Source organism: Meles meles, chromosome 1 (assembly GCF_922984935.1).
Source record: "Meles meles chromosome 1, mMelMel3.1 paternal haplotype, whole genome shotgun sequence".
NCBI classification, from domain to species: domain Eukaryota; kingdom Metazoa; phylum Chordata; class Mammalia; order Carnivora; family Mustelidae; genus Meles; species Meles meles.
Genome location: NC_060066.1, coordinates 7,775,454 through 7,799,891, shown reverse-complemented (window position 1 = coordinate 7,799,891; position 24,438 = coordinate 7,775,454). Strand labels below are relative to the sequence as shown.

The 24,438-nt window shown below is 48.4% G+C and overlaps 1 protein-coding gene across 4 annotated transcripts in view; it reads right to left on the bottom strand.

Annotated features, from left to right (window-relative positions):
- Window positions 1-24,438, bottom strand: part of ZFAT (zinc finger and AT-hook domain containing) — a 180,627-nt gene that overhangs the window by 56,897 nt on the left and 99,292 nt on the right. For all 4 annotated transcript variants that reach the window (XM_046026441.1, XM_046026467.1, XM_046026449.1 and 1 more), the window contains one exon: window positions 12,067-12,155. In XM_046026441.1, coding sequence (XP_045882397.1) covers window positions 12,067-12,155 — 89 coding nt within the window. The remainder of the gene's footprint in view (window positions 1-12,066; window positions 12,156-24,438) is intronic.

The window sequence follows — 24,438 nt, the reverse complement described above, 5'->3', positions numbered from 1 at the left end:
GGGAAATGCACCTGGTAAGAGGTTCTGGGTTGAGTGATGTATTTCTGTGATCAAGCAGGGTGTAAAGGAATGCATCAAATCCGTGGAATTAGGTGACTGTGTCTCCGTGAGCAAACAGAACAGGTCAGAGGCACCAAGAATCTTGAACAGAGGCATGATAGAGAGGACAACACCATGCCGATACGACAATCCTGAGATGAAAAGAGAGAAGAAGAAACCAGGAGTCTGGGTGGAACGAACATTTGAGAACAGTGTGCCGAGCCCTCCAGTAAGCACCTACGTACTGCTCACTACCTGTAAGTGACAGGTTTTTGGTTTTTGTTTTTTGTTTTTTTTAGCCTGTGATCAAGTCTTATTTATTTTAGAAGCATAAACAGTGGAACTAGGAAGGAGTGATGTGCGCTCAATCACCATGTCACAGAGGTTAGGTGTCTTGCCCAAGGCCACACCAGAAGTAAGTGGCAAGGCTGGATTCCAAGACCGTCTGACCACAAAGCCATGATGTATAACATCAACATAGGAAGAGCTGTCGGGGCTTACAATGAAGCCGCAAGCTGTTACTTCTCCCGCCGACACACCGCCAAGGGTCTGTGAAGCCCAAGGTCTTCCCGCCCCGACTCGTGAGCCGCTGAGTGGAGAACACCCTCACCCGAGAGCTGGCGGAGCTCACGGTGACTTTGGCTCCCCCCAGATTACTCGTGACAGCAGCCGTCTACCGCCTCAAGCACCCTCCTTGCTCCTTACTTCCAGCCAAATTTCTGCCTGTCCAGAGTGGGTAGAGGAGGGAATCAAGACAACATGTACGGGGCACCCGCTTTGTGCAGGCATCCTGTCCGGCCTTGTCAAATCCATGGCGGGGTGTTTCTGTTTCCAGTGAGGGTGCAGGAAATCACAAGGGACTATTGCTCCCACACAAACAACAGGACCCAACTTTATTTAAATCCAACAGTCTGCTAAGGACACAAGGAAGCCAAAGTGAACCAAATTTTAGAAGCAAGCAAGCACTGCCCAAGAGGAAAAAGACCCGTGGCTGTTCTCATCCCTGGTGCTGTGAGATGGGGAACTGCCATCAGGTATGAGGAGGCAGGGCTGGGGGCTGGGCCAGGAGAGGAGAGAGAGATCCACTCCAGCCCTCGGGGCCCTGGGTCTTCACCGCACACGAGGCAGCAACAGCAAGGATTCCCGGCCCAGAGTGAGCGAGGGAAGAGGAAGTCCTCTGCCACAAAGACCGTCACCAAGTGCAGAGGCTCTCCTGAGGCGGGGCTGGGCAGGGAGGGGAGAGAGCCTCCCCAGGGAGTGGAAAGCTGGAGAGAAAAAGGATCATGCCAACAACTCGAGAAGCACGCAGCCGGCCTAGAAGCTGATGGAAAGCGCGCACGGTTTAGGAAGCCAGCAGCTGTGCTGTGAAAGAGAAAGTGAGTTCTGGAGTCTCACTGGGCTCAGAGGCCCAGCCTTGCTGCAAGGAAAGTCCTGATCCTGTTCTCAAAACATCTGAAGATGGTGGAGAACCCATTCTGGAGCTGCCACAGAGCCCAGACTCAGCTCGATTCCAGATGAGCTTCTGGGGGAATCCAAGGCCACCCCCAAGTTCGATGATAGTCTGGGAGGGCTCACGGGATTCACGATACTATCAAACTCACAGCTACAGTTCCTTATAGCATAAGAATGCAAAGCAAAACTCACAAAGGGAAGACACGTGTGGGGCAAAGTCCAGGGGAAACCAGGCGTAAGTTTCCAAGAGTCCTCTCCCAGTGGGGGCCCACAGGGCAGCTTAATTCCCCAGCAACAAGCTGTAATGACACCTGTAAAATGGCACCAGCCTGGGAAGTTCGCTGGAAGCTCGGTGCCAGGGTTTTACTGGGCTAATCACAAAGGCAGATGTAGATGCTCCAGACTCCCAGAAGCAAAAGCAGATATTCGGCACACACCGTGCTGTCTGGACACTTTAGGCACCGTAACTCCTCTTAGCAATGAGGGCTGTGGGAAGTCCTCTCATGTCCCAGGTCCCAAATGCCAGCCAAGAGGCAAGCTTGCAAGGACACCTTTGATAGGACACAGTCAGGCTTGCCTGTTAAGCATCTCTGGACAGTCCCCCACACTTCTGGCCTGATATGAAAAGAGGTACTTTCTTTTCCCATGGCCAATTACTAGTTAGCTCAGTCTCCACTATTCTTTCATACAGATTACCCAGCATTTAGTAAAAAATTATGAGACATATAAAGAAACAAGAATATGAGCTCCCAAATTAAGAAAAAATAGAAAATGATATACAGATAGTGCAGACACTGAAATTATTAGATATAAACATTTAAACAGTGATGATAAATGTGTTAAAGGCTCTAATGAAAACCATGTGTGACCAGATGATAAATTTTAGCAGAGATATAAAAACTGTAATAACCAAAAGAAAATGCTAGATTAAAAAAAGAATCAGAAATGAATAATTTACCTGAGTATCGAAACAGTAGATGTGATGTTAGGAGAAGGATAAGTAATCTTGGAAAAAGATCAACAGAAGTCATATAAATTGAAACACAAAGAGAAAGAAGAATTAGAGAGAGAGAGAGAGAGATCACCTGAATGCTGTGAGATACTGAACGGTTTAATATATGACACAGTATTGTCCTGGAGGAGAAGGAGAAAACATACGGAGAAAAAGTAATATTCAAGAGACAATGACTGAGAAGACACTGGTCCAGAACTGAGGGAAAGGCGTCAACCCACAAGACCTACAAGTTCAGCAAACCCCAAGCAGGGCAAACACGAAGAAGCCATACCTAAACTGATGGATGGTAATATGATGAAAACCAAAGAAAGAGAGAAAAAGCTTAAAACCACACAGAGGAAAAAGGAGCATTACACACAGGGAGAAATGATAAGGATTAGAAATAACGAAGTATAAAACATTTTAGAACAATGTCGTTAGAGTGAGGTCCCCCTAGAAATCCACAGTCATCAAAAGTAAAGTAAATTTACACAAAGTAAAGAATTTCCAAACAGACAAAAGCTGAGACAATTTAACTCCAGCAAACCAGCATATATAACAAATGCTAGGAGGAAAATTTATCAGGTGGAAACCCAGGCCTGAAAGAAAAAAATAAAGAACGCCAGAAAAGCAGAATACATAGGCAAATATAAAACCTTTAAAAAATGTCTTTAAATATATATTTATATATATATAAACTATAAATAAATATAGAAAATATAAATAAATATATAAAATACATATAATACATAATATTAAAATACATAATATATAAAATACATATAATACATAATATGATTTATATAAATATATGTAAATATATTTTATGATTTAAAAATTATATTTTGATATATATGTTTAAATATTGACTGTATAAAGCCAAAAAATTATAAACTTTGCATTGAGTTTATAACAAATGGAAGTTATACACAGGACTACAAGAGCACCAAGGGTAGAAGAGAAATAATATGAATTACAGCATTTCATGGTTCTTACACTGTTCATGAAATAGTGTATCTAGAGCTAGCTAGAATGTGTTATAATACAGATGCATAGTATAACGTGTAGAGCAATCACTAAAAAAGAAAATGAAAATAAATCAAGATGGTACTTTTCAAATGAGACATATCAAAATTACATTAAATGTAAATAGACTAAAAGCACTCCAATTAAAGGGCAGTAATTTTCAGACTGGCTGTGCACACACAAGCATAAACAAGATCCAGCTATATGCTATTTAACAGGAACACACTATAAATATAAAGACTCAAGACGTTTCCTTCAGAGTTCAAAACCCAGTGTGGTAGCTGACAGATTACGGTCCATGGACCCGCTGCATTAAAACCACAGGAGAATGTGTGGGAGGTCAAGGATGCCTGATGACCTTTAGGCTCAATGAAATCACAAAAGCATCTCCTGGGTTTGGGAATCCATTACCTCCACATTTGTTAAGATCTCAAGGTGGCTCTGAAGTTGAGTAAGATCTGATCTGGTGAGATTAGCTAGAGGCCAGAACTGCTCCCATTAGCAAAACAGGAAGCCTGAGATCCTCCAAGCACCTCCCCTTAGGGTGGCCAGTACAGGGCTGCTGATTCAAGTCTGCCCCAAGCTGTGAGGACATATTCCTTCTGGTCTTCACCCTCAAATCAACCCTTCCTTCTGAAATAATGACATCATTGTTCCCATTTTCCAAATAAGGAGGCAGTGGCCCAAAAAGGCAAAGATAAAAATCCTCAGAGGTCTCCTAGTTATTTAGCGGCATCAAGAGTTTGATCCTTATCCCCCCCAACTCCAAAAACCATAAATAACAACAACAAAAGTAAAATAACTCCAGCATCTAAAGACATATGTAGAAGAAATCAGAGAGGGAGACAAACCATATGAGACTACTGACTCCAGAAAACAAACTGAGGTTGTGGAAAGGGAGGTGGGTGGGGGGATGGGTAATTGGGAGATGGGCATTAGGGAGGGCATATGATGTGATGAGCACCGGCTGTTATATGCAACTAATGAATCGTTTAACATTATATCAAAAACTAATGATGTACTATACATTGGCTAATTGAATTTAAATTAAAAAAGAAAAAAATAAAGACATATGTGAAGAAAACATAGTATCTAGAAAATATTCAGAATGAGTAACTTGCAAACATAAATTTAAGCCCACTAAAAAGAAAATAAACCATGATCAGGCTGGTTCTTTTTTTTAGAAATGCGTTTTAAAGATTGGGGAGGGAAAAAGAACCAAAAATATTTGATCGTCTACCACGTACCATACCCACTACTCATACAAATGCTATTGCTTTGAGTATCTCTAACACCAGACAAAGATATTACAATCAGCAAAAATAATAAAATTGCATAAAGAGGTTAAATTAAACAGACTATGAACGGCACAGTCAGGGTCTGAGCCTGAGTCTCTCTGGTTCTAAATTCTGAGTTCTTCTGCAAGGCCTCATTGGTCTAAGAGATTTTCAAATGCAAAACAGAATCCCAATGAACTTCAAAGGGCAATTTGTCACTGCTTTCCCAGGACTATATCAGAGATGATGAGCAAGTTTACATTCTGCTTTGACATTGGGTATATCTAAAATATTATTTTTTATTTAGTTGTGCTTTTTACTTAAATTTACTGAACAGGCAAAACATTCAGTTCACCCAGTTCAAAACTTAATGGGAAAAGTCTCACTCCAAGCCCTGGCCTCCTATCTACCCAGTCCCAGGCCTCGCTGCCCAACCGTTCAGTTTATTTATTTTGTGCATTATGCTTCAAGAGGCTTTAAAGCAGACATAAATAAATACAAATATACCTTTGCCCTTTCCTACCTCAGAGGCAGTGTACTTGACTGTTTTAAATCTTGCTTTTTCCACTTCACTTTTTATATATCTAATACCTGTCCAAAGAAGTAAGTAAAGGGCTTCCTTACCCCTTTTTGTGGCTGTACAGTGTACTGGAGTTTGGATGCCCCCTGGTTTATTTAAGCCTTATTCTATCCACAAACATTTCCATTGTTTCCAATGAATAACATGCGAAGTCCTTATTTAGGACATCAGCAAGTGCATCCGTAAGATCGCTTCTTACAAGAGGCAGGCTGAGGCGAACAGCAGGTGCACCTGCAAGTGGGGCAGGTTCTCCAACTGCCCCCCTGCCCCAGGGCCTGGGACCATTTACACTCCCAATGGCCAGGTACAGAACAGGTCTCACACGCCTTACCAATAGACTGTGCCATCAAGCTTGTGAATATTAACTAACTGATAAGCAAAAAATGGTATCACTGCGTGCTTTCCCTTTATTTTGTTTTTAAATTATCAGTGAGGTGAGGCACCTTATGATATCCCCGACAGCTGTTCCCTTTACCTATTTTTCAATTCGGATGCAGAATTTATTTTTAATAGGAGATATTCGTGAAAATCAAGTAAATGTCAAAAAACCAGTAGCATAAGAATTCCAGCTGCTCAATCAGTATTTTCCTTCTTGATTTTGAAAAATACTACCTTAAAGTACCATTCTCTGGCTTTGATATCTAACAAGTACAATGCGAGAAATCTAGACTGGTTCCTAGAAGGAATGGGTGAGTCAATCAGAACAGCACGCAAGCTAGGAAGGGAAGCTGAGTGACCCCAAATCAGCTCAAACAGTGGATCTGTGGAACCATTTCCTTCCCCCCCTTCACCTTCTCTCTCTCTCTCTCTCTCATCAGTACCTTCCACCCCAACGTCAATGGCTCTCACGACAGGAAAGAAAATATCAAGGTTCTGTTTTTCAGAAGCAGTAATTACAATCCAGTTTCACAGGCTGTATGAACCCCAGTGAAATGAGCATGTAACCCTCACAGTTAGTACATCATGATGCCTACAGGGCTAGCAAAAACAAGTGTCCCCGTTCTATAAGCATCCTCTTAATGAAAAGATAAAACGTTATTTAAAAATAAAGTTATCCAAGACAATGAAGAGATAAGCTGCAGACTGGGAGAAAATATTTGCAAGCACGTATCTGATAAAGGAGCGTTAATCCAAAATATAGAAAGATGTAAAACTCAACAAATTGAGAAAATGAATAACCCAAGTTTAAAAAAAAAAGAAAAAGAGCAAAAAGCCTGAACAAACACATCACTAACGAAGATAAACAGATGATGAGCAGGCACCTGAAAAGATGCTCCACAGCCTGTCATCAGGGAAATACGAATTAGGGCAAGGATGAGTATCACCTCACACCCATTAGAATGACCCGAATCCAGAACACTGATGACACCAAATGCTGGTGAGGATGCGGAGCACAAGGAACCCTCACGCACTGCTGGTGGGGACACAGAATGGTGTAGCTGCTGTGGAAGACAGAGTGGCAGGTTCCTGCAGAGCTAAACACACTCCTACCATACCATTCTGGCAATTGCACTCTTTAGTATTTACCTAAAGGAGCTGGGAACTTAGGTCGGGACGAAAATCTGCACAGTGTCTAAGCAGCTTTACTCATAACTGCCAAAACTTTAGAAGCAACCAAGATGTCCTTCAGTAGGTGAATGGATAAACTGGGGCACATGCAGGGAGTGGAATATTATTCAGCACTAAAAAGAAATGCACCATCGAGCCATGAAAAGACACGGAGGAACCTTAAATGTCTATCACTAAGTGAAAGAAGCCAATCTGAAAAGGCCAAATGCTGTATGATTCCAACTCTAGGACATTCTGAAAAGGCAAAGCTTCGGAGACAGTAGGAGGATCAGTGGTTGCCAGGGGAGACGGGGGGGGGGGGTGGCGTCAGGAGAGGAAGGGATGAACGGAGGACTTTCAAGGCAGTGAGATGGCTCTGCATGATAACCATAACATTGGATACATGTCACGATACATTTATCAAAACCCACAGAAGGCAGAAAACCAATATGGCACCCTACTATACACTAGGGCCTAGGATCAGTATGACCTAGCTGTACAGGCTGGATTGTGACAAATGTACCACTCAGGTGGGGACCTTGACAATGGGGAGGGTGGGGCACCTGGGTGGCTCAGTGGGTTAAAGCCTCTGCCTTCGGCTCAGGTCATGATCTCAGGGTCCTGGGTTCGAGCCCCGCATCGGGCTCTCTGCTTAGCAGGGAGACTGCTTCCTCCTCTCTCTCTCTCTGCCTGCATCTCTGCCTACTTGTGATCTCTGTCTGCCAAATAAATAAAATCTTAAAAAAAAAAAAAATGGGGAGGGTGTATGTGCGCGGCAGGGCCAGACAGTATAGGAGAAGTGTCTACTCTCCTCTCAATTTCGCTGTGAACCGAAAACTATCTTCAAAATACTTTATTAGGTAAGACGTAAAACCCAAGGAAGGCCCGTGGTTTAGTTAGCAGTTGGATATCAAAGGCAATTTCCTAGTTTTGATAATATGGTGTGGTTAAAGACGACACTGTCATTGAGGAAAGATGGGGGACAGGTACCTGGGAAATTCACAAGACTGTATACAGTTTAGAATTATTTTAAAATAAAAGTGTTTCCAATGAAATAAAGCCCCCATTTTTTTAAAGATTTTATTTATTTGACAGGCAGAGATCACAAGTAGGCAGAGAGGCAGGCAGAGAGAGAGAGGAGGAAGCAGGCTCCCCGCTGAGCAGAGAGCCCAATGCAGGGCTCGATCCCAGGACCCTGAGATCATGACCTGAGCCGAAGGCAGAGGCTTTAACCCACTGAGCCACCCAAGCACCCCAAAGCCCCCATTTATTAATGTGTAGGGAGACTACCACTGAGTCACCCAGCCTATGTAATCAAGAACAATCCTATTAACAGAGTTGTGGGGTCAAAGGAGCCCAACAGAGAGAGAGAAAGCCGTGTGAGGTGACTCCCACCTGTGATCTCCCTGCCACACGGAGTGGCGTCTGAGCCTACATATTTGCTAGGAAGCCAGAGCTAAAGAGCCAGAGGGAGGCAACAAGTCCACTGGGTCTGGAGGCCCTTGGCTCCGCAGACTCCTCTGGGACAAGCATATTCTCCGGCACTTGCTCAAGACTGACGGTGCTGGTTCCACCCTAGGGAACGCATTTTAATTACAGCTGCAAGAGGCGCACAGAATACCTTCACTGCTCGTGAATTCTCCGTGGTTTGATGGGCTTCCCCCCATGTTTTATATCCTTTCAATTTTAGGATGACTTGGAAATGCTTTTGGCATGAAGATGTCCTTCACAGATTTACTTGTAACAGCAAAAACTGGGAGCGACCAAACTGTCCAATTACGAGGGCCACGGGCAATTAAACTAGGATACTTATCCTAAAGCAGCCATTAAAAGTAGTTTTACCGTAAGTATATTTTCATGAAATGGAAAAAAAAAAGTAGAACAATGATTTTTTAAAAAGGCTGTATTTATAATGCTCCAATCAGGCAGGCTCTCCAGCCCTTTCGCTAGGGAGGTTATTCAAACTTTTTTTTTTTTAATATTTTATTTATTTATTTGACAGAGAGAGATCACAAGTAGATAGAGAGGCAGGCAGAGAGAGAGAGAGAGAGAGGGAAGCAGGCTCCCTGCTGAGCAGAGAGCCCGATGCGGGACTCGATCCCAGGACCCTGAGATCATGACCCGAGCCGAAGGCAGCGGCTCAACCCACTGAGCCACCCAGGCGCCCCTAGGGAGGTTATTCAAACTCAGAAGCCAAGTATTCTTGGCAAACCATCTGGCCACTCTTGTAAGCTACGTTCTCTAACAGAGCTTTATCGGTGGTAAAACTGAAGTTTCAACCTCCACCCCAAAATGCTCATTTACAGTATGACCTCTATTAGGTCTAAAAAACAATGTATCCAAAAATTCTGCAAAGAAAGGGAACAAAAAGCACTTTCTAAATCTTATAGAGTGAACACGTATTAATTTTATTTGTAAAATAAATAAATAAAAACATGTAATTTTAAAAGGCAATACAAGAGTTTGTCTTTACTACAGGGTTTCCTGACACAAATTGCATACTGCAAATTCTATATCTACATCTAGGAAAGCAAACTGGTTTCCTCTGGCAAACCGACTGTGACAGACTGGTTGTGTCTGTGCGATGATTGTGGGGTCTCACGTAGGATCAGTAAAATGGAGAGGCTTGATTCTTAGTAATATTTGCCATTGGTATGCAAGGGAGCGTGGGAGCATGCATACTATGTATTTTTGGGTTCTGACGAGAATTTTCTGCCACAGAGCAGTCAGGAAAGGAAGAGAGGAGAACGCAGTGGGTGGAGTAACGGCCCCACAAAGATGTCCACGTCCTGATACCTGGAAGCTCACATGGCAAAAAGAAGTTGCAATTAAAGGGCAGTCAAGGTTGTTAACTATCTGGCCTTAAGGTAAGGACATTCTCCTGGGCCATCCAATGGGCCCACAGGTGAAATCACAAGGGTCCCCCCAGGGGAAAGGCAGAAGGGAGGCACCAGAGAGAGAGGGGGGATGCTACGTTGCTGCTTAGAAAATGGAGGGCTGGGGCCAAGAGCCAAGGAACGCGGGCAGCCTCCAGAAGCCAGAAAAGGCCGGGGGATGGATTTTGTCCTTTATCTCCCACTGCCTTTAACTCCGTGAGACCCGTGCTGGAATTTGCAAGTGTTCAGTAATAACTCCTGCAGTTTGAAGCTACGAGTTGGCGGTATCGGAGTAGCAACAGAAAAGTGATGGAGATTTGGGAAAAGAGAAGAGAAGAAGAGAGAGAAGAGAAGAAAAAGGTCATCACCTGTCAGCGTGAGCGTGGTTGGCGGGAACCAACTTCGTTTCGCTTTGTCAGTCCCCGTCATGTGTAGTGTCACTTACACTGACTCGTGCTGGGAGAGACCCTGACCCACAGGAGGTGAGAGGCCAAGGTCAGACTGAGCGGGTCCCGTTCCAGCTGCGACACCGCTCGGCAGGGAGGGTGCCCGTGAGAAGGCAGACATGACCCCAGAGCCAGCTGCGCCCAGAGCTCCTGAGGCCCCGGCCGTCTGAGGGCAGCTCAAACCGCCCCCAAATCCACTTCCTCTGCACAGTAGCCGAAGGTTCCACAAACCTGGGTGAGAGAACAGTGCAGATTTGGGAGCGGAGAGGCTGTTGGGCTGTGTCTTGCTGGGGAGGGAAGACGTTTCCCGCTAAAAACCCGGGAATGAATGGGAAGTCTAGCTCCAGTCCGGGGATGAGGGACGGAGAGGACGGTAAAGAACTGGCGGGTCCCCGTCCTCATGGACGAAGCGAGAGCTGCCTCGGCTCACTGGTCCCAAGCACCCGACTGCCCTAGTCTGCCGAAGTCTACGCTCCCCCAAAGGAACGTCAGTGGCTGTGCAACGCGACATAAAGCTCTTCGTTTTCATCACGTAAAAATCCGCACAACACCTGAAGAGCTCCCCGCGGACACACCGCCACTCCCTCGAGACGACACGCGAGTCCCGCCAGAGAAACACAGGTCTGCCGCGGCGACATTAAAGCCACGACACAAGCAACAGGTGCAGCCCCCTCAGTTTTCCCCGTGAGCCCTCCCTGCCCACGAGGAGTAAGGAGAAGACACGCAGAGAGAAGCCCACGCCTCGGACTCGGAGCAAAGTCATCCTTCCTGGATGTTCACAGCACAGAAGCCCTTAATCCTCTGGGCCACGTGGTTTCTTAACCACCTGAGGCGACCTCCTGAGAAGTCATCTCGCACGGAGCTGTTCAGAGCCTCAGAAGAGCTTGCCGATGGCCGAGTCCAAGTCCCCTCCAAAGTGCTGACACCACGGCTTGGTCGGTAACCCAACAGTGACTGAAAGCCGTAGCTGTGGGCAGAGCAGACAAGCCTAATAGGGGATCGGTCACCTTCTCTGGGGTCAAGTTCTTCCTTCTCTGGGGTTCAAGTTCTTCATCTGTCAGAGACAGATGAGGGGATCTACTGGGGGGGGGGGGCTGACAGGAGAGAAGCTCTCGGAACAGGGTGGGCATACAGTAGGTGCTCAATAAATGCAACTTGCAAGTGTGGCGGCCCACAGCACCCCCACCTCCAACGTTCTCTGGGGTTCGGGGGTGGACAGTTTCAACAAACAAGCTCGAGCACCGAGCTTTCTCACGTGTAGACGCAGCAGCAGCAAGCTGCCAGCGCCAACAGAAGCTTTTAGCAAACAGTCACGGGCCCACAGGTCCTGCTGTCGGTACCTGCGGCAGAAGCCGCGGCCAAGGGCATATGCAGCATCCACGTTCAGGGGCTCTCAGTTACAGCTATGACACGAATACGGACAGCCACCACCCCTGGAGCGGGCACCCTGCGGCCACCATCTCCGGGTCTCCGGCTCGGCATTGTCATGCCTGTCGTACCAGGGGACTGACCTGAGGCCATCTGGGATCTGGAAGCACACCCCTTGTCCTGAGAGCTCACATCCTCTCCTCTATACCCTCCAGGTGTGTGGAATAAGCACCTGTCTCTCTCTAGTCACGCACGGTCCCTGGACCTGGCTGCCAAAGGACCGAGAAATCCCACCCTTCTGGAAGGGAAGAGCACACCACCAAGCGAGCTATACCTCGGACTCTGCGCACTAGCTAAGGGGCCCGGAAGTGAGGGGAACACCCCAAAATAAGGACAGCTCACTTTGACAAGCGATGCCCTTCCGATGCGCCCCTGCACGCCATGCGCCGCGTCCTCTCACCTTGAAGGAGGCATGCTGCTCCATGTGCCGCAGCAGCTGGGGCTTCTGGGCCGCCGTGTAGTCACACACCGTGCACTTGAACTGCTTCCCTGGAAAGCAGAGAAGAGACGGTGAGCGTCATTGGGCTAACAGCTCCCACGTTGGAATGCGGTGCCAGGCCGGAGCCAGGGGCACAACGATCCCCTGGCCACGGGGGAGTCCAGAAGCTGTAGGGGAATGGCCTGCCCATGCCCAGACACCCGTCGACCGCAGGCAGCAACAGAAGAGGGCTCGCCACGGAGGGAGAAGAGCAGCCAGCTCTGCCTGGGGAGACTCCAGGAACGACACCACCTGAGCGGGCTCTGAGAGTAAGTCAGGGTGTGGCCCACGGGCTGGACGAAAGAGGAGCACAACTGGGGAGCACAGAGATGGGGACAGGAGCAGCTGCGGCTTCCTTCTGGGACCCACAGCATGAGGTCTAGAGAGGGGCAGGCTCTGGCCCTTGAGAGGCTGCTGGACCATCTCACCAAGAGCACTGCGCGGTGGACCACCTCACCAAGAGCACTGCGCGGTCCCGAGAGCCAGGAGAAGGCAGAAGGCCACTCAGCAAGACGGCAGGGGCTGCGCTGGGAACGCCTAACCCCGGCAGGATCGGGAACGGCAGACGTGAGGGGCTACGAGAAAGGCACCACACAGAGATGGAAAACACGGCTCTTTGGGAGGGTGTGGCAGCAACATGCACACATCCATTATCGGGATGAGCAGGCCCATAATTTGTCTGTTGAAACAAACGAACGGACACATGCGGGTGCTACACTTTATACTCCCCCCTGCCCTGGTTAGCACAGGGGCTAGCGCACGGCGTTAGGATTACTGTGCTGATACAACCTGTCAGACATGGGCGTTCCACAGTTCTCTGGCCCACACTCCCATTCTTCTCCTTCTAGAAGCATCCTTGCATATAACCTTCCTCTGCGGACTTCTGTAAACCGCTAATGCCACAAGCAATGCCTTCCCACACTGACTACTTCATTCTTCTACATCCTCTGCCCTTCCACGATCTAGGTTCTGAGTATCCAACCATCTGTGGGGCCTCTGGCTAGCTGACAAAAATGTACTAATGCGGACTCACTATCTTCCCCACCAAATGGGTACCCCCTCCAGAAGTCCCAGTTCTGTGCCCACCCAACCGTGAAGTCGGAGACTTGATGGCCTTCCTCAGTATCCCCATAACCCCAGCTGCACTCACCTCAGTTTTTCAGCACCTGATTTCACCTCCTAAGTATCTCCCTATCCCTGTTTCAATACCTCAATACCTCAATACCTCAATACCTCAATGTTTCAATACTTCAATGGTTCAGGCCCTCCTCATTTCTTTTCCGGACAAGGGCAAAAGCCTGTAACCTGGCTTGCTTACCTTCAGGTAACCACCCCCCCATCCATCTGCCACCTGTCCACGCAACCATCCATCCCCCATCCACTAACCATCCATCCACTCACCTGCCCACTCTGTCTCCCTCCCCCCTCCCTGCGTCCATCATCCATCCATCCACGCGGATGCCCCATCCTCTATCCAGATGATCTGACTCGTAAACTCTCCATGGCCCTTCGTGCACACCCACCAAGGACTCCAGCCGCAGAACAAAGCCGGAGCATGATCCAGAGGCCCTGCAGAACTGAACTAACTCCCTGCACCTGACCTTTCTGACTTCCGGTTTGCCTGTCCCTCTGTCAGGCTCTGTAACACAGAAATCTTTCCGTTTTGGCAACATTTTGCCAAGTCTTTGCTAACATCGTGCACGACTGGTGGGCACTGGCTTTCGGCATCTGGCCGGTCTTCACTATAACTCACAACTCCAGCTGAATGACGTCTCTGGCAACGGGGCTGGGTGAGCCCTCCGCGTGCTCCCCCTGACCTTCTCCACACGCTTCTGTCGGTGCCCGACTCTGCAGCATCGCCCCTGCCTGCGCACAGGCCTGGGGCTGCCCTGGCTGCCCACAGGGACCGTGTCTCGTTCATCCCCACATCCCCAGCACCTGAGGGCATGGTTCACTCTGAACGTATCCTCGCATTTTACTGACCTGGGCAAGGAACAGAAAGGAAATTCTGTATATCTTACGTGAATAACACTTTCAACAGTTAACAGCAAAATGGAAATTACAGTATAAATATATTAATACAATGAAACTCTCATTCTAGATGAATGAACCCCAAATTCCAGATTCTACTAATTCTCCAAGTCTGAAGTGTGGGGAAAACGTCTTCCCACGTAAGGCAGACACGTCATAATTACAGACCAAGGGACACTTGTGTTTATAAATAGAGTCTCATCTTTTATCACGGGGCCACACATTTCTGCATGTCTTAGAGATAACCACTGCCCACCCCCCAACTTCTTCACCAATTTCTGACTCACACGAATGCACCATCATGGGCCAGGCAGCCTGAGCAAAACGGTGTTGGGTTCCCCACTGCCTTAGCAGGGGCAGGAAGGCCGACAGAACCATTCTCCAAATTGATAAATATTTTCACTCATTACCAATACCACATCACTCAATGAGTAAAAGATGAAGGGCTAAAAAGGTCCCCTGCAAGGGATAAACGGAATCACGTCGGTTGAGACGCAGAGTCAGCCTTCTACAGACACACAAAGAGAGAACGCAGCTCCTAAAAGCCACCCTTCCCACCCCGCCAGAATGCTCAGGGACCCGACAATAAATACTACAAATGTTTCAGCAACCTGCCAGCCCCCATCAGACAGGCCTGGGAGAGCACTTGACATAATCTTTAGCTGCCTAATTAAAATAATGCAACGGGGACCCGTGACTCGTGAACGAGCAATGCCTGGAGACTGTCAGCTGATCTCTGGCAGGACGCTCCTGAGGACGGCAGGGAGAGCGGACCGGGAAACGTAGCCCTGGCCCGAGGCTAGAGTGACCACCACGGGCTGGCCATCCCATGTCTGTATCTGGATCACACTGCAGCCCAGGAAAAGAGAAGAAGATTACAAAGGAATAAAGAGGCAGTCTTGGTAAGAAGTGAATCCATTTTCACACAACCTATCTGGCTGGCTCCACCCACTGAGCTACTGTCCAGCAGCGGCTGGGGTCCGACCTGATGTCTGTGACCCCAGCCACACGCCCCCCAGCCCGGGCTGGGCAGGCTGTGGTAACCCCTCTTACAGATGAGGAACAAGATCGGACCGCGAATCTGAGTAACTGCGGGGTTATGACGTGGTCCGTGCGGAGCCTGGATGCAGACAAGTCCCCATTCAGAGCCACGTAACAAACCTTCAGCTAGTAAGGGTACAACATCAATGTCCCAAAGGGAACAAAGAACTTATAACAGCGTGAATGGATCTGCGCCATAAAGGCCATCACACAGAATGGTGGCCCACGAGAAAGGGGTGCCCAAGAAGGGCCACTGGCCACGGAAGTGCGTTCTTCCCGGCTCTGTCCAGCTCGCCCTGTGTGACCCTGGGCTTTCTTCTCTGCAGCTTGGAGGCTTCATTAGAAGCACGGGGAGGTCATGCTCCAAGGATGGACTCAGACAGCAGGAGGCAAGCCCCTGAAAAGCAGCCCTGGAAAGATGAGGCCAAGGGCACATGCAGGTGACCTGGTAGGGGGGTTGGGGGGGAGATTCTCGACCAAGGCCACTCAGCACAGCTGTGGCAGCGCCCCTCCAGCCCTCTCTCTTTGACCTCCCTGGTGTTCTCTGGGACAATTCAGGGATGGGTCTAAATGCGCCAGCCTAAGATAACAAACCTTAACCAGGAAAACTGAAAACAGAACAGGGGAAAGGGATAAAGTACGAGCAATTATAATGTCAAAGAGGCTACGGAAAGCCTTCCTCATCTTGCCCCCCAGCAATCTCTCTGGCCTTCCCTCCGCTGGCAAGCTGTGACCCCGTGCACTGGCTGGCAAGAGCCCTGAAGGCGGGCTCCCGAGCAATGCCCCTGCCCCTGCCCTCCACTCCGAGGACACAGCACACCACCACTCAGACCTCTGCACCTGCTGTCCCCCTGGCCTGGGATGCCCTTCCCAAATCCCCCCGCCACCATCCCATTTATAACTAGAGTTGCTTTTACAGACTCATTTTCGGAATTCCTCACCTTGTAATGTTTTCCCATTGGGACTGAATTGTCTCATATTCCTATTTCCCTTTGCCTTTTTCAAGGTTCTCAATATGAGACATTTTCACACCTCAACTGTACTGTGCCACAGAGTTTACTGATTTATCTTATCATTTAGCTTCACAACAGGGGCAGTTTCCAGGTCTGTTCTGCTGTTCTTGCGTCCTCTGCTGTTGTCTCCAAGTGACTCATCGATTCACCTCTGGCTGCTCAGTCCGGCACCTTCGCTGGGTTGTGGGTCCCCTGCGGACAGGGACGGCACACCTCTCTTTCTGTGTCCCTGGTTCCAGCAGGGAGCACACGCTGGCTGCAGAGCTAGCGGTGAGTGACAGGAGAGCCCCGACGGGGTGACTGCCCCGCCACGTCTCCTCTCTCCCCACAACAGCCACCGCGAGAGGAAACAGAATGAAAACAGGCTTCTATGAGGAAGTGACAGTCAAGCTAAGACGGGAGGATGGGGAAGACCAAGCCACATGAAGAGGAGGTGAAGAGTCTGGGAAGAAGTAAGCAGACACACGGAGACCCTGAGTCTCTCTGGGAGCTCCCACGGTATCGTGATCACAAAAGCCCCCTTTCTGCTCCAGCAACTTCCAATGAGTTTCTGTCAAGTGCAGCCGAAAGAGACCCAACACACAGCTGTTGGATGAATCAGTGAGCGCACGAGTGGGAGCCACCAAGACCCCAGAAAGCAAACAGAGAAAAACAGCACATAAACAGCTCATCAAGAGGGGACTAATTAATTTCATTCATCGAAAGTCCACCAGATCGAACACTTACATCGAGCACTATGAACCAGCCAATGTTATGTAAATGCAGATTAATCCATCCATCGACTGAACCCTCGAATTTACCTGTTCAGTTGCGAGTTATCAGAAAACTACGAAGGATAGTAACGTGGTGAGATCTGACACACATTACACCAAGAAACAGACCGTTTCTAATAACATGAGGCACCAAACGTTGAAAGAGTGAAGCTGGAGTGCTTCCACGCATCTGGCACAATTTCCCGAAAGCAGCAAGTTGGCAGTGTAACCCATGATTAACACCACCGAGACAAAATAGCCATCCTGCTCCCGGAAATGTGTCCTAAGGAATTAATTCAAAGGAAACTAGAAGTTCATATTCAAGAAAGGGCTCCTTGCGAGTAAGTTTTAATGAGAAAACAGAAAATAATACACTGTCCAAAAGTAAGGGACTGGTTATGCAGCTCATGGATGCCCACCACCTTAGTGAGACATTACAAACCCCCAAATGTAATATTCATGGGCCCTGTGGCAACAAACAAGTACAATCTTTAATTTTAAGGCTGGAAGAATGTGAGCTATGCTTTAACTACAACTATGTAATCATTTCATAGGAACACAAATAATGCCTGAAAAAGGTTGTTTTTTTTTTAAAGTAGGGTTCCACGCCCAGCATGGAACACAACACAGGACTTGAACTCATGACCCTGAGTTTAAGACCTGGGCTGAGATGAAGAATCAGACGCTACATGGACTGGGCCACCCAAGCACCCCAAAAAATAATTTTTAAAAGAATAAAATTTATGTTGGGTGAAGGAATTGTGGACACACTTACAGAAAGGAATTAGATCTTTCTGACTGTTGTTTTAATGTTTTCTGTGCAACAGAATAGCATTTTGGATAAATCAGCAACCATCTCTGAAAGGCTGGGATGTTCCAGCCCATCTCCTATGACATACAATTACCAAGACAGATCTTTCAACATGGAGCCATAAAATGGTATCAGTGGTTCCTGAACTTGATGCTCAAGAGAGTTCATGGCCTTCTAAAGTCTGCCCCAGCCTTGCCTAGCTGTACGCTGATTTACAATTGTTCCCTCTGGGCAGGCATCTTTGCCCATCTTCTTCACAAAGATAAGACAGTGGCCTAACTTGGTGGCTAATCTCAGAGGTGGTCATTTCTTATCTTCTTGGAGAAGATTTAACTTTTGCCAACAGTCAGAAGTCATTCTGAGCCAAGTCCTGTCGGCGAGGAGGGCAAGAGAGAGCAGAGTCATAGCACTTTCTGGAGAAGCATTCTTGAGGAGAGCCTTCTGTGCGACTACAAGAACACTGCCTCAGTGAAGAAGGCAAACTGCAGGACAAAGTCTTCCCGGCCACGAGCCACAACATTTACAATCCCTGTTATGTAGGACACTCTTACCTGACCCAGAGGCCCAGATGTTAAAAGTCTGAATCATAACAACCTAGATGAACCTCACAAATAATGCTAAAGGGAAGAAGCCAGACACAAAAGAACATGTATTATGTGAATCAGTTTACATGAAGTTCAAAGACAGCAAGATCAAGTTAAAGCGCTAGAGGTCCGGACAGCTGCCACCCTGAGGAGGAGAGGAGACGGCTCGGGGGGAGGGTAAGGCGGACTTCAGAGGGGCTGGTAGGGTCCTGTGTCTGATCCTGGGATGTGGCAACGTCGGTAAACTGCCTTTGTGACAACCCGGTCAGCTGTGTGTTTTTGCATGTGTAGGATATTTTAATTTTAAAAAGGTAAGGGCGGGAAAGAAAAGAAAAACACCACCGCAAGAACAGAAAAGGCTACCTTCCCCAGAAGGGGCTCAGGAACTGGTGCCGAATGAGTTCAAGAAAGAAAAGATGCATCAGGCGGTTGGGAGAGAAAGGCGGGGGGCTGAGCACTGTCCGTGGGCTACCTGGCTGCGGCTGCAGCTGGTAAGGAAAAAGATACCATCGGCATCCCCTGCCCCTGAGACTTGCAGCTCGGCATCTTTCTGAGAGCCAGGCTGGCTGGAGATTTCCCCTGGCAGACACTGCGGCTCGTTCTGGAAGCACCATGTTTTACCACCGGCTCCCAGTTCCCTCAAAAGGTATCATCCCGTATAGCTCCCCTTCAAAGACATCCCTCCATCTTCCCATTTCTCTCGGCAGGAGTCCGTTTCTCTGGTAACGTGAGTGCTTTGGCCCTCATTCCACAGCTGACTGGCTGATGGGACAAGCTGACCCCTGACCTGTGGAGCCCTGGCTGGACCTGGTGACAGGACATTGCCTGAATGCAAGCAAGTAGCACCAGACAGGAAAGGAAAGTACTGGGTCTGGTGTCCAGTGACCCTGAGATGTACCCTTTACCCAGGTCTTACTCAGCCTGTCATGTCAGCATAGAGAGGACAGGATCTGGAGGGAGGGAGCAAGCGGGAAGTAAGGTCCCTGTTACTCTGCCTTGACTTAGACAAAGAGAGAGGTGTCCCCAACCCCAAGGGACATGAGATTGCCCTCCCTGTTGAAGTTCTTTCTGCTTTGGATGGAAAGATGAATGTGTAAGACGGAGGCCAGGAGAGCCAGCGGGGCAGCGGCCTTGCTGCCTCGTCTGTGCTCACACAGAAGCTATCTCAAGGACGGGGGGTGGGGGGGGCAGCATTTACCCCACACCTGCCGGCAGCTGTTGGGAGGGGGGCTCCTGCTGACCCCCAGCCTGCTGACCAGCCCTGAGAAAATGCACGGTACCCTGGTGAGGGTGTGGAGGAAAGGGAACCCACGTGCTCTGTTGGTGGGAATGTACAACAGCACAACCACCATGCAAAGCAATATGGGGGTTCCTCAAAAAAATTAAAAATAGATCTTCCCTACCATCTACTATTTACTACGTAGCAATTCCACTACTGGGTATACACCCAAGGGAACAAGATCTCAAAGAGCTATCTGCACTCCCAGCTTCATTACAGCATTACTCACAACTGTCAGAACCTGGAACCCAGCCAGTGCTATCAGCGCGTGAGCGGATAACGAGGAAGTGGTACATACACCACGGAATACCATCCAGCCACGAGAAAGGGGAAGATCTTGCCATTTGCCGCAACAGGAATGGACCCCGAGGGCATTATGCTATGTGAGATAAGTCAGATAAAGAGAGGCAAGTGCTATCTTCGCTTCTCTGTGGAATCTAAAAATGTCCAACTTGAAAAAAACACAGTAAAATGGTGGCTACCAGGGATGGGGGGATAAAAACAGGTGTCGAAGGGCTGAAACCTACAAGGAGTAGAAAATAAGCCACAGTGGGCGAACGCACAGTAGAATGAAGACACACAACACCGTACTCTAATGCAACGTGATGAATGTCGCGACTACGGCAGTGTCAATCTGCGCAGACCATGCGTCGGACACCTTAACTGTAACTACGTGTCGTGATGGAGGTAACTCCACTTACCGTGGCGACCAATGCACATCATATTCACTATACCCAATCACTATGTTGCACGCCTTCAACTAACACAATGTTATGTCAATTACATCTAAACCTAGAAAAATATACTTAAAAAAAAAAAAGAAAGAAAATGCACAGCACCTGTACGCTTCCTTTGTGTCTCGCTACACCCTCATCTGCTCGATGAGCTTCCCTGAGGACTGTTCCAGCTGCTTAGTTACTCTAGAGTTCTGCAAGAAAGCAGGAGCAGGTGCAATGGTAGGAAAATCACAAACCATCCTGTGAAAATGAAACTACGCCCTTTGTCTTCTGGCATTTGGAGTCCATCGGCACACGAAGACAGAGAGCGACGAACAACTGCTTCTGACTTAAGGCACCTTGTTTAAAAAATTGTCAAATTAAGTCACTCCTGCCAAATCAAATTTCACATGTACCTCAAACTTGAAGGAGCACTAGAATACTTAAATGCGCATAAATAGGAACTATTACTAGTAATAATATCTAAAGGCATTAAAGTGAAAATATCTCATGATGACTGCTGATCCAGCCTTAATGGCAAAAGGTGATACTCTGCATAAGTAAATTTATCAGAACACTGACTTCACCTTTTTCAACACCGATACTCTTCAATCATTAACCCTTGCACTGTGTCTTCCTAATGAGAGAGTGTCGGAGAGAAAAGAAACGGGATCTTTCCTAAATGACGTAGATGAGGGGCACCTGGGTGGCTCAGTGGGTTAAAGCCTCTGCCTTTGGCTCAGGTCATGATCCCAGGGTCCTAGGATCGAGCCCCGCATCGGGTTCTCTGCTCTGCAGGGAGCCTGTTTCCTCCTCTCTCTCTGTCTGCCTCTCTGCCTACTTGTGATCTCTGTCTGTCAAATAAATAAATAAAATCTTTAAAAAAAATTAAAAAATAAAATAAAAATAATGACGTAGATGACATAATTAAGGGCTATAACCATCCATCCTTACGCTGTGTCCACAGTTGCTGAGAACAAGAGAACACCGACCCCAGGAGACAGGCACATCTACCCAACACTTAGAATGAACACACTTAATATGACCCCAAGTAATCTTCCCACAACCCTACTATAGTAGGTAACGCCCTCCCCACAAAGATATCCAGGTCCCAGTCCACAGAGCCTACTACCTTCCATGGTAAAAGGGATCTGGCAAATGTGACCAGGTTAAGGCTTTTGAGACAGATTATCCTCTGTGATCCAGTGGGCTCAGTGAAATCCTAAGGATCCTTAGGGGAGACAGGTAGGAGGGTTCGGGTCACGTCACAGAGGAGATGTGATCATGGAAGCAGAGGGACAGCCAGGTCCAAAAGGCCTTGCTGCTGCCTTTGAACACGGAGGCAGGGGTTCAAGAGCCAAAGGATACGGGCAGACTCTAGAAGCTAGAAAGGCTAGAAACAGTCTCCCCTAGAGCCTCCGCAAAGAAGGCAGCCATGCTGACAACCTGATTCTGGATTTCCGAACTTCAGAGCAGTCCCATCATACATCTGTGCTGATTTAAGGCAGTAAACACGGGTCGTCTGTTACAGCAGCCACGGGAAACAAACGGGGACGATGCAGCACGGATTCAAGGTCATACAGGCAGGAAGCGGTTCCAACCTGGGTCTGCCCTGCTGCCTTCCACGCCGCCCGGCACACGGGGCTGTGCTGCCGAAGGTAAGAAGAGCTCCTGTAGGAAGCGTGACGCGCGCTGCAGCCGGCGGCTTGCGGGGCCCCGTCTGCACAGCTCTCACATCTGCAGGGACTTGTACAATGGCAAATCAGGACAGAAATAGCCACGGCAGTAGAAATACAGTTGAAGAAGCCTCTGTGCTTTCTTCAAGGGCTGAACTTGAAGGCTGAACTTAAGGGCAGACTTAAGAGACTGACGGTTCTGTGTAATTAGCCATCAGTTCTGATACAAGGAGGAATGCATCAGCATCAGGCATGGAAAGACACAGAAGGCAGCCCAGAGCCAAAGAAAAGAACAGGACGGAGGTTACAGATGCTGGTCCAGGCGTCTGCAACCTGCCGCTGAGAGCCCTCCACCCCGGTGAGTTTCAGGTCACCCCGCCTTCTGAGACAGTCAGATCTGTAGTCTAAGCTGACTGTTCAGGAAGCTGCATGGCTCGTTTTATCCCAGGGGCTGTCTTTCTCACAGTTTAGAAAGACCTGAGGAGAACTTCCGCTGGACCCAGACAGGGTGTACCCATAAAGTGGCACAAACAATAGCCCGCCCCCTGCTGTCCCTCACCCAGACACCTGCTGGGAGGGTGAGCCTCAGGCACCCACCGTGTCCACGCCACCCCTTCACCTTCTCCAGGGTGAGCTAGCCGAAGGGTAAGAGGGACAAGGATGCTGTGAGAGACCAGTCTCGCTGAAGCCTAGTACATGAACTTGGAAGGATGGACTGACCACCTGGTTGCTCAGATACCATTTTCTCCTGAAGAGCTTCCTGGCTCCAGAGTGCATGTTTTTAGAAGTAAAAAGACTATGGGTAAGTGGGGCTACTTTATCTGACAAGGACTCTGCTTGTAGAGGAAGGAGAAGAAAAATAACCACGCTTACACCTAGAATATTTCCACGTGTAGCCATAGGATCTCTTATTAGAAACTGGAGGAGCCTGGCGAAAAATGGTACTTTCCCCACTCAGACCTAAGTTCACACTCGACTCTCCACTTGTCTAATTATGATGCACACAAGAGTGCTTGAAGCTCAGAGAATTCCTCTTTGTAAGTTTTACCAGAAAACTTCTTAATTCAAGTGTATGAGGGCAGGTTGGATGGGGCCGGGGAGGACCCGCAGGAATTAGCACCGAGCTAAAGAGCTTTTATTCATGACTAGGGGATTCTCGACGGATTACGTAACAGGAAAACGCTGCACCGTCTCACCTGCCCCGCGTGCTGGGGGCAGCAGAATCCTGGGAAAGCCTCTACCCGACACACGCAGAGGCCCTCTCCAACGTCAAAAAGGGAAAAACGCGCTACAGCATGATTTTGCACAGAATTCTCTCACACTGCTGGCGTACACGCAAAGGGCTTAATCAGGCCCTTTAGAGATCGATGCGTCTCTTTGAACATATAGACTAGCAAACCTTTTTAATGGAAACCTCCGCCCACCCTGACCTCTCCCTCTAAAGCACAGTAATGAGCTCCTCTGGGAAACAAGCGTAAACAGGGACACATCCCTTCAAGGAAGCCCATAAATGTGAAAAAACGGATCTGCAAGCAGGTGAAAGGACAGGGTGGTACTCAGTTCCTTCCTACTGGATTGAGAGCAGGAAGATTCATTTAATAGTAAGTTCCTCCACCATATTTTAAAACATCCAATTCACAGGCATGTGATGTAATACAGTTTCTGAAAGCGGAGAGGCGGAAAAGGAATTTGCACTTTTCGAGAGCTTCCACATTCCAACGACTGTCTACAAGGCACTTTACATTTTCTTCACTCGTTCAGCCCACCAACATTTATTGAGCACCTACTGGAAGCTCAGCGTTGCTCTAGGTGCCAGGGTACAAAACGAAGCAAATGTAATAGGTCAAGAGTCCCCACGTGACGAGCTTATAGTCAAGTGAAGACCTGGAAAGTCATGAACAAGGAAATTATAATGCCCACGAGAGGCAGAGAAGTCTAAGGAGAAACAGAAAAGGGCAGGAACCTGGCGGGTATGAAAACAGCAAAGAGATGGACGCATCTGGAGAGGAGACAGTCAGAGGAGAGCCAAGGTGAGGAGGGTGGAGACCGAGGGGTGAGGGGGAGGCTCAGCCAGGCCCGTCACTCTGGCCGCTGTCTGGGAGCTGACCGTGGGGGCAAGGCCAGAAGCAGGGAGAGCATGAGGCGGCAACAGCAAGAAAGGAGGCACGAGGCTGTGGCGGTGTGGACAAATGTCACCCCACAAGGACGCTGGGAAGGGAAACTAAGGGAGAACACGCAGAAGGGGCTAACAGGCGGGCCGTGGGCAGGGTGTGAGTGAGACAGTCAACAATGACCTGAGCTTCTGACCCAGGTGACCGCCAAGGAGTGGTCACTGACGGACACGTGTACGGGAGGGATCAGCCAACTGGGGTACCCCCGGGGCCAAACCCA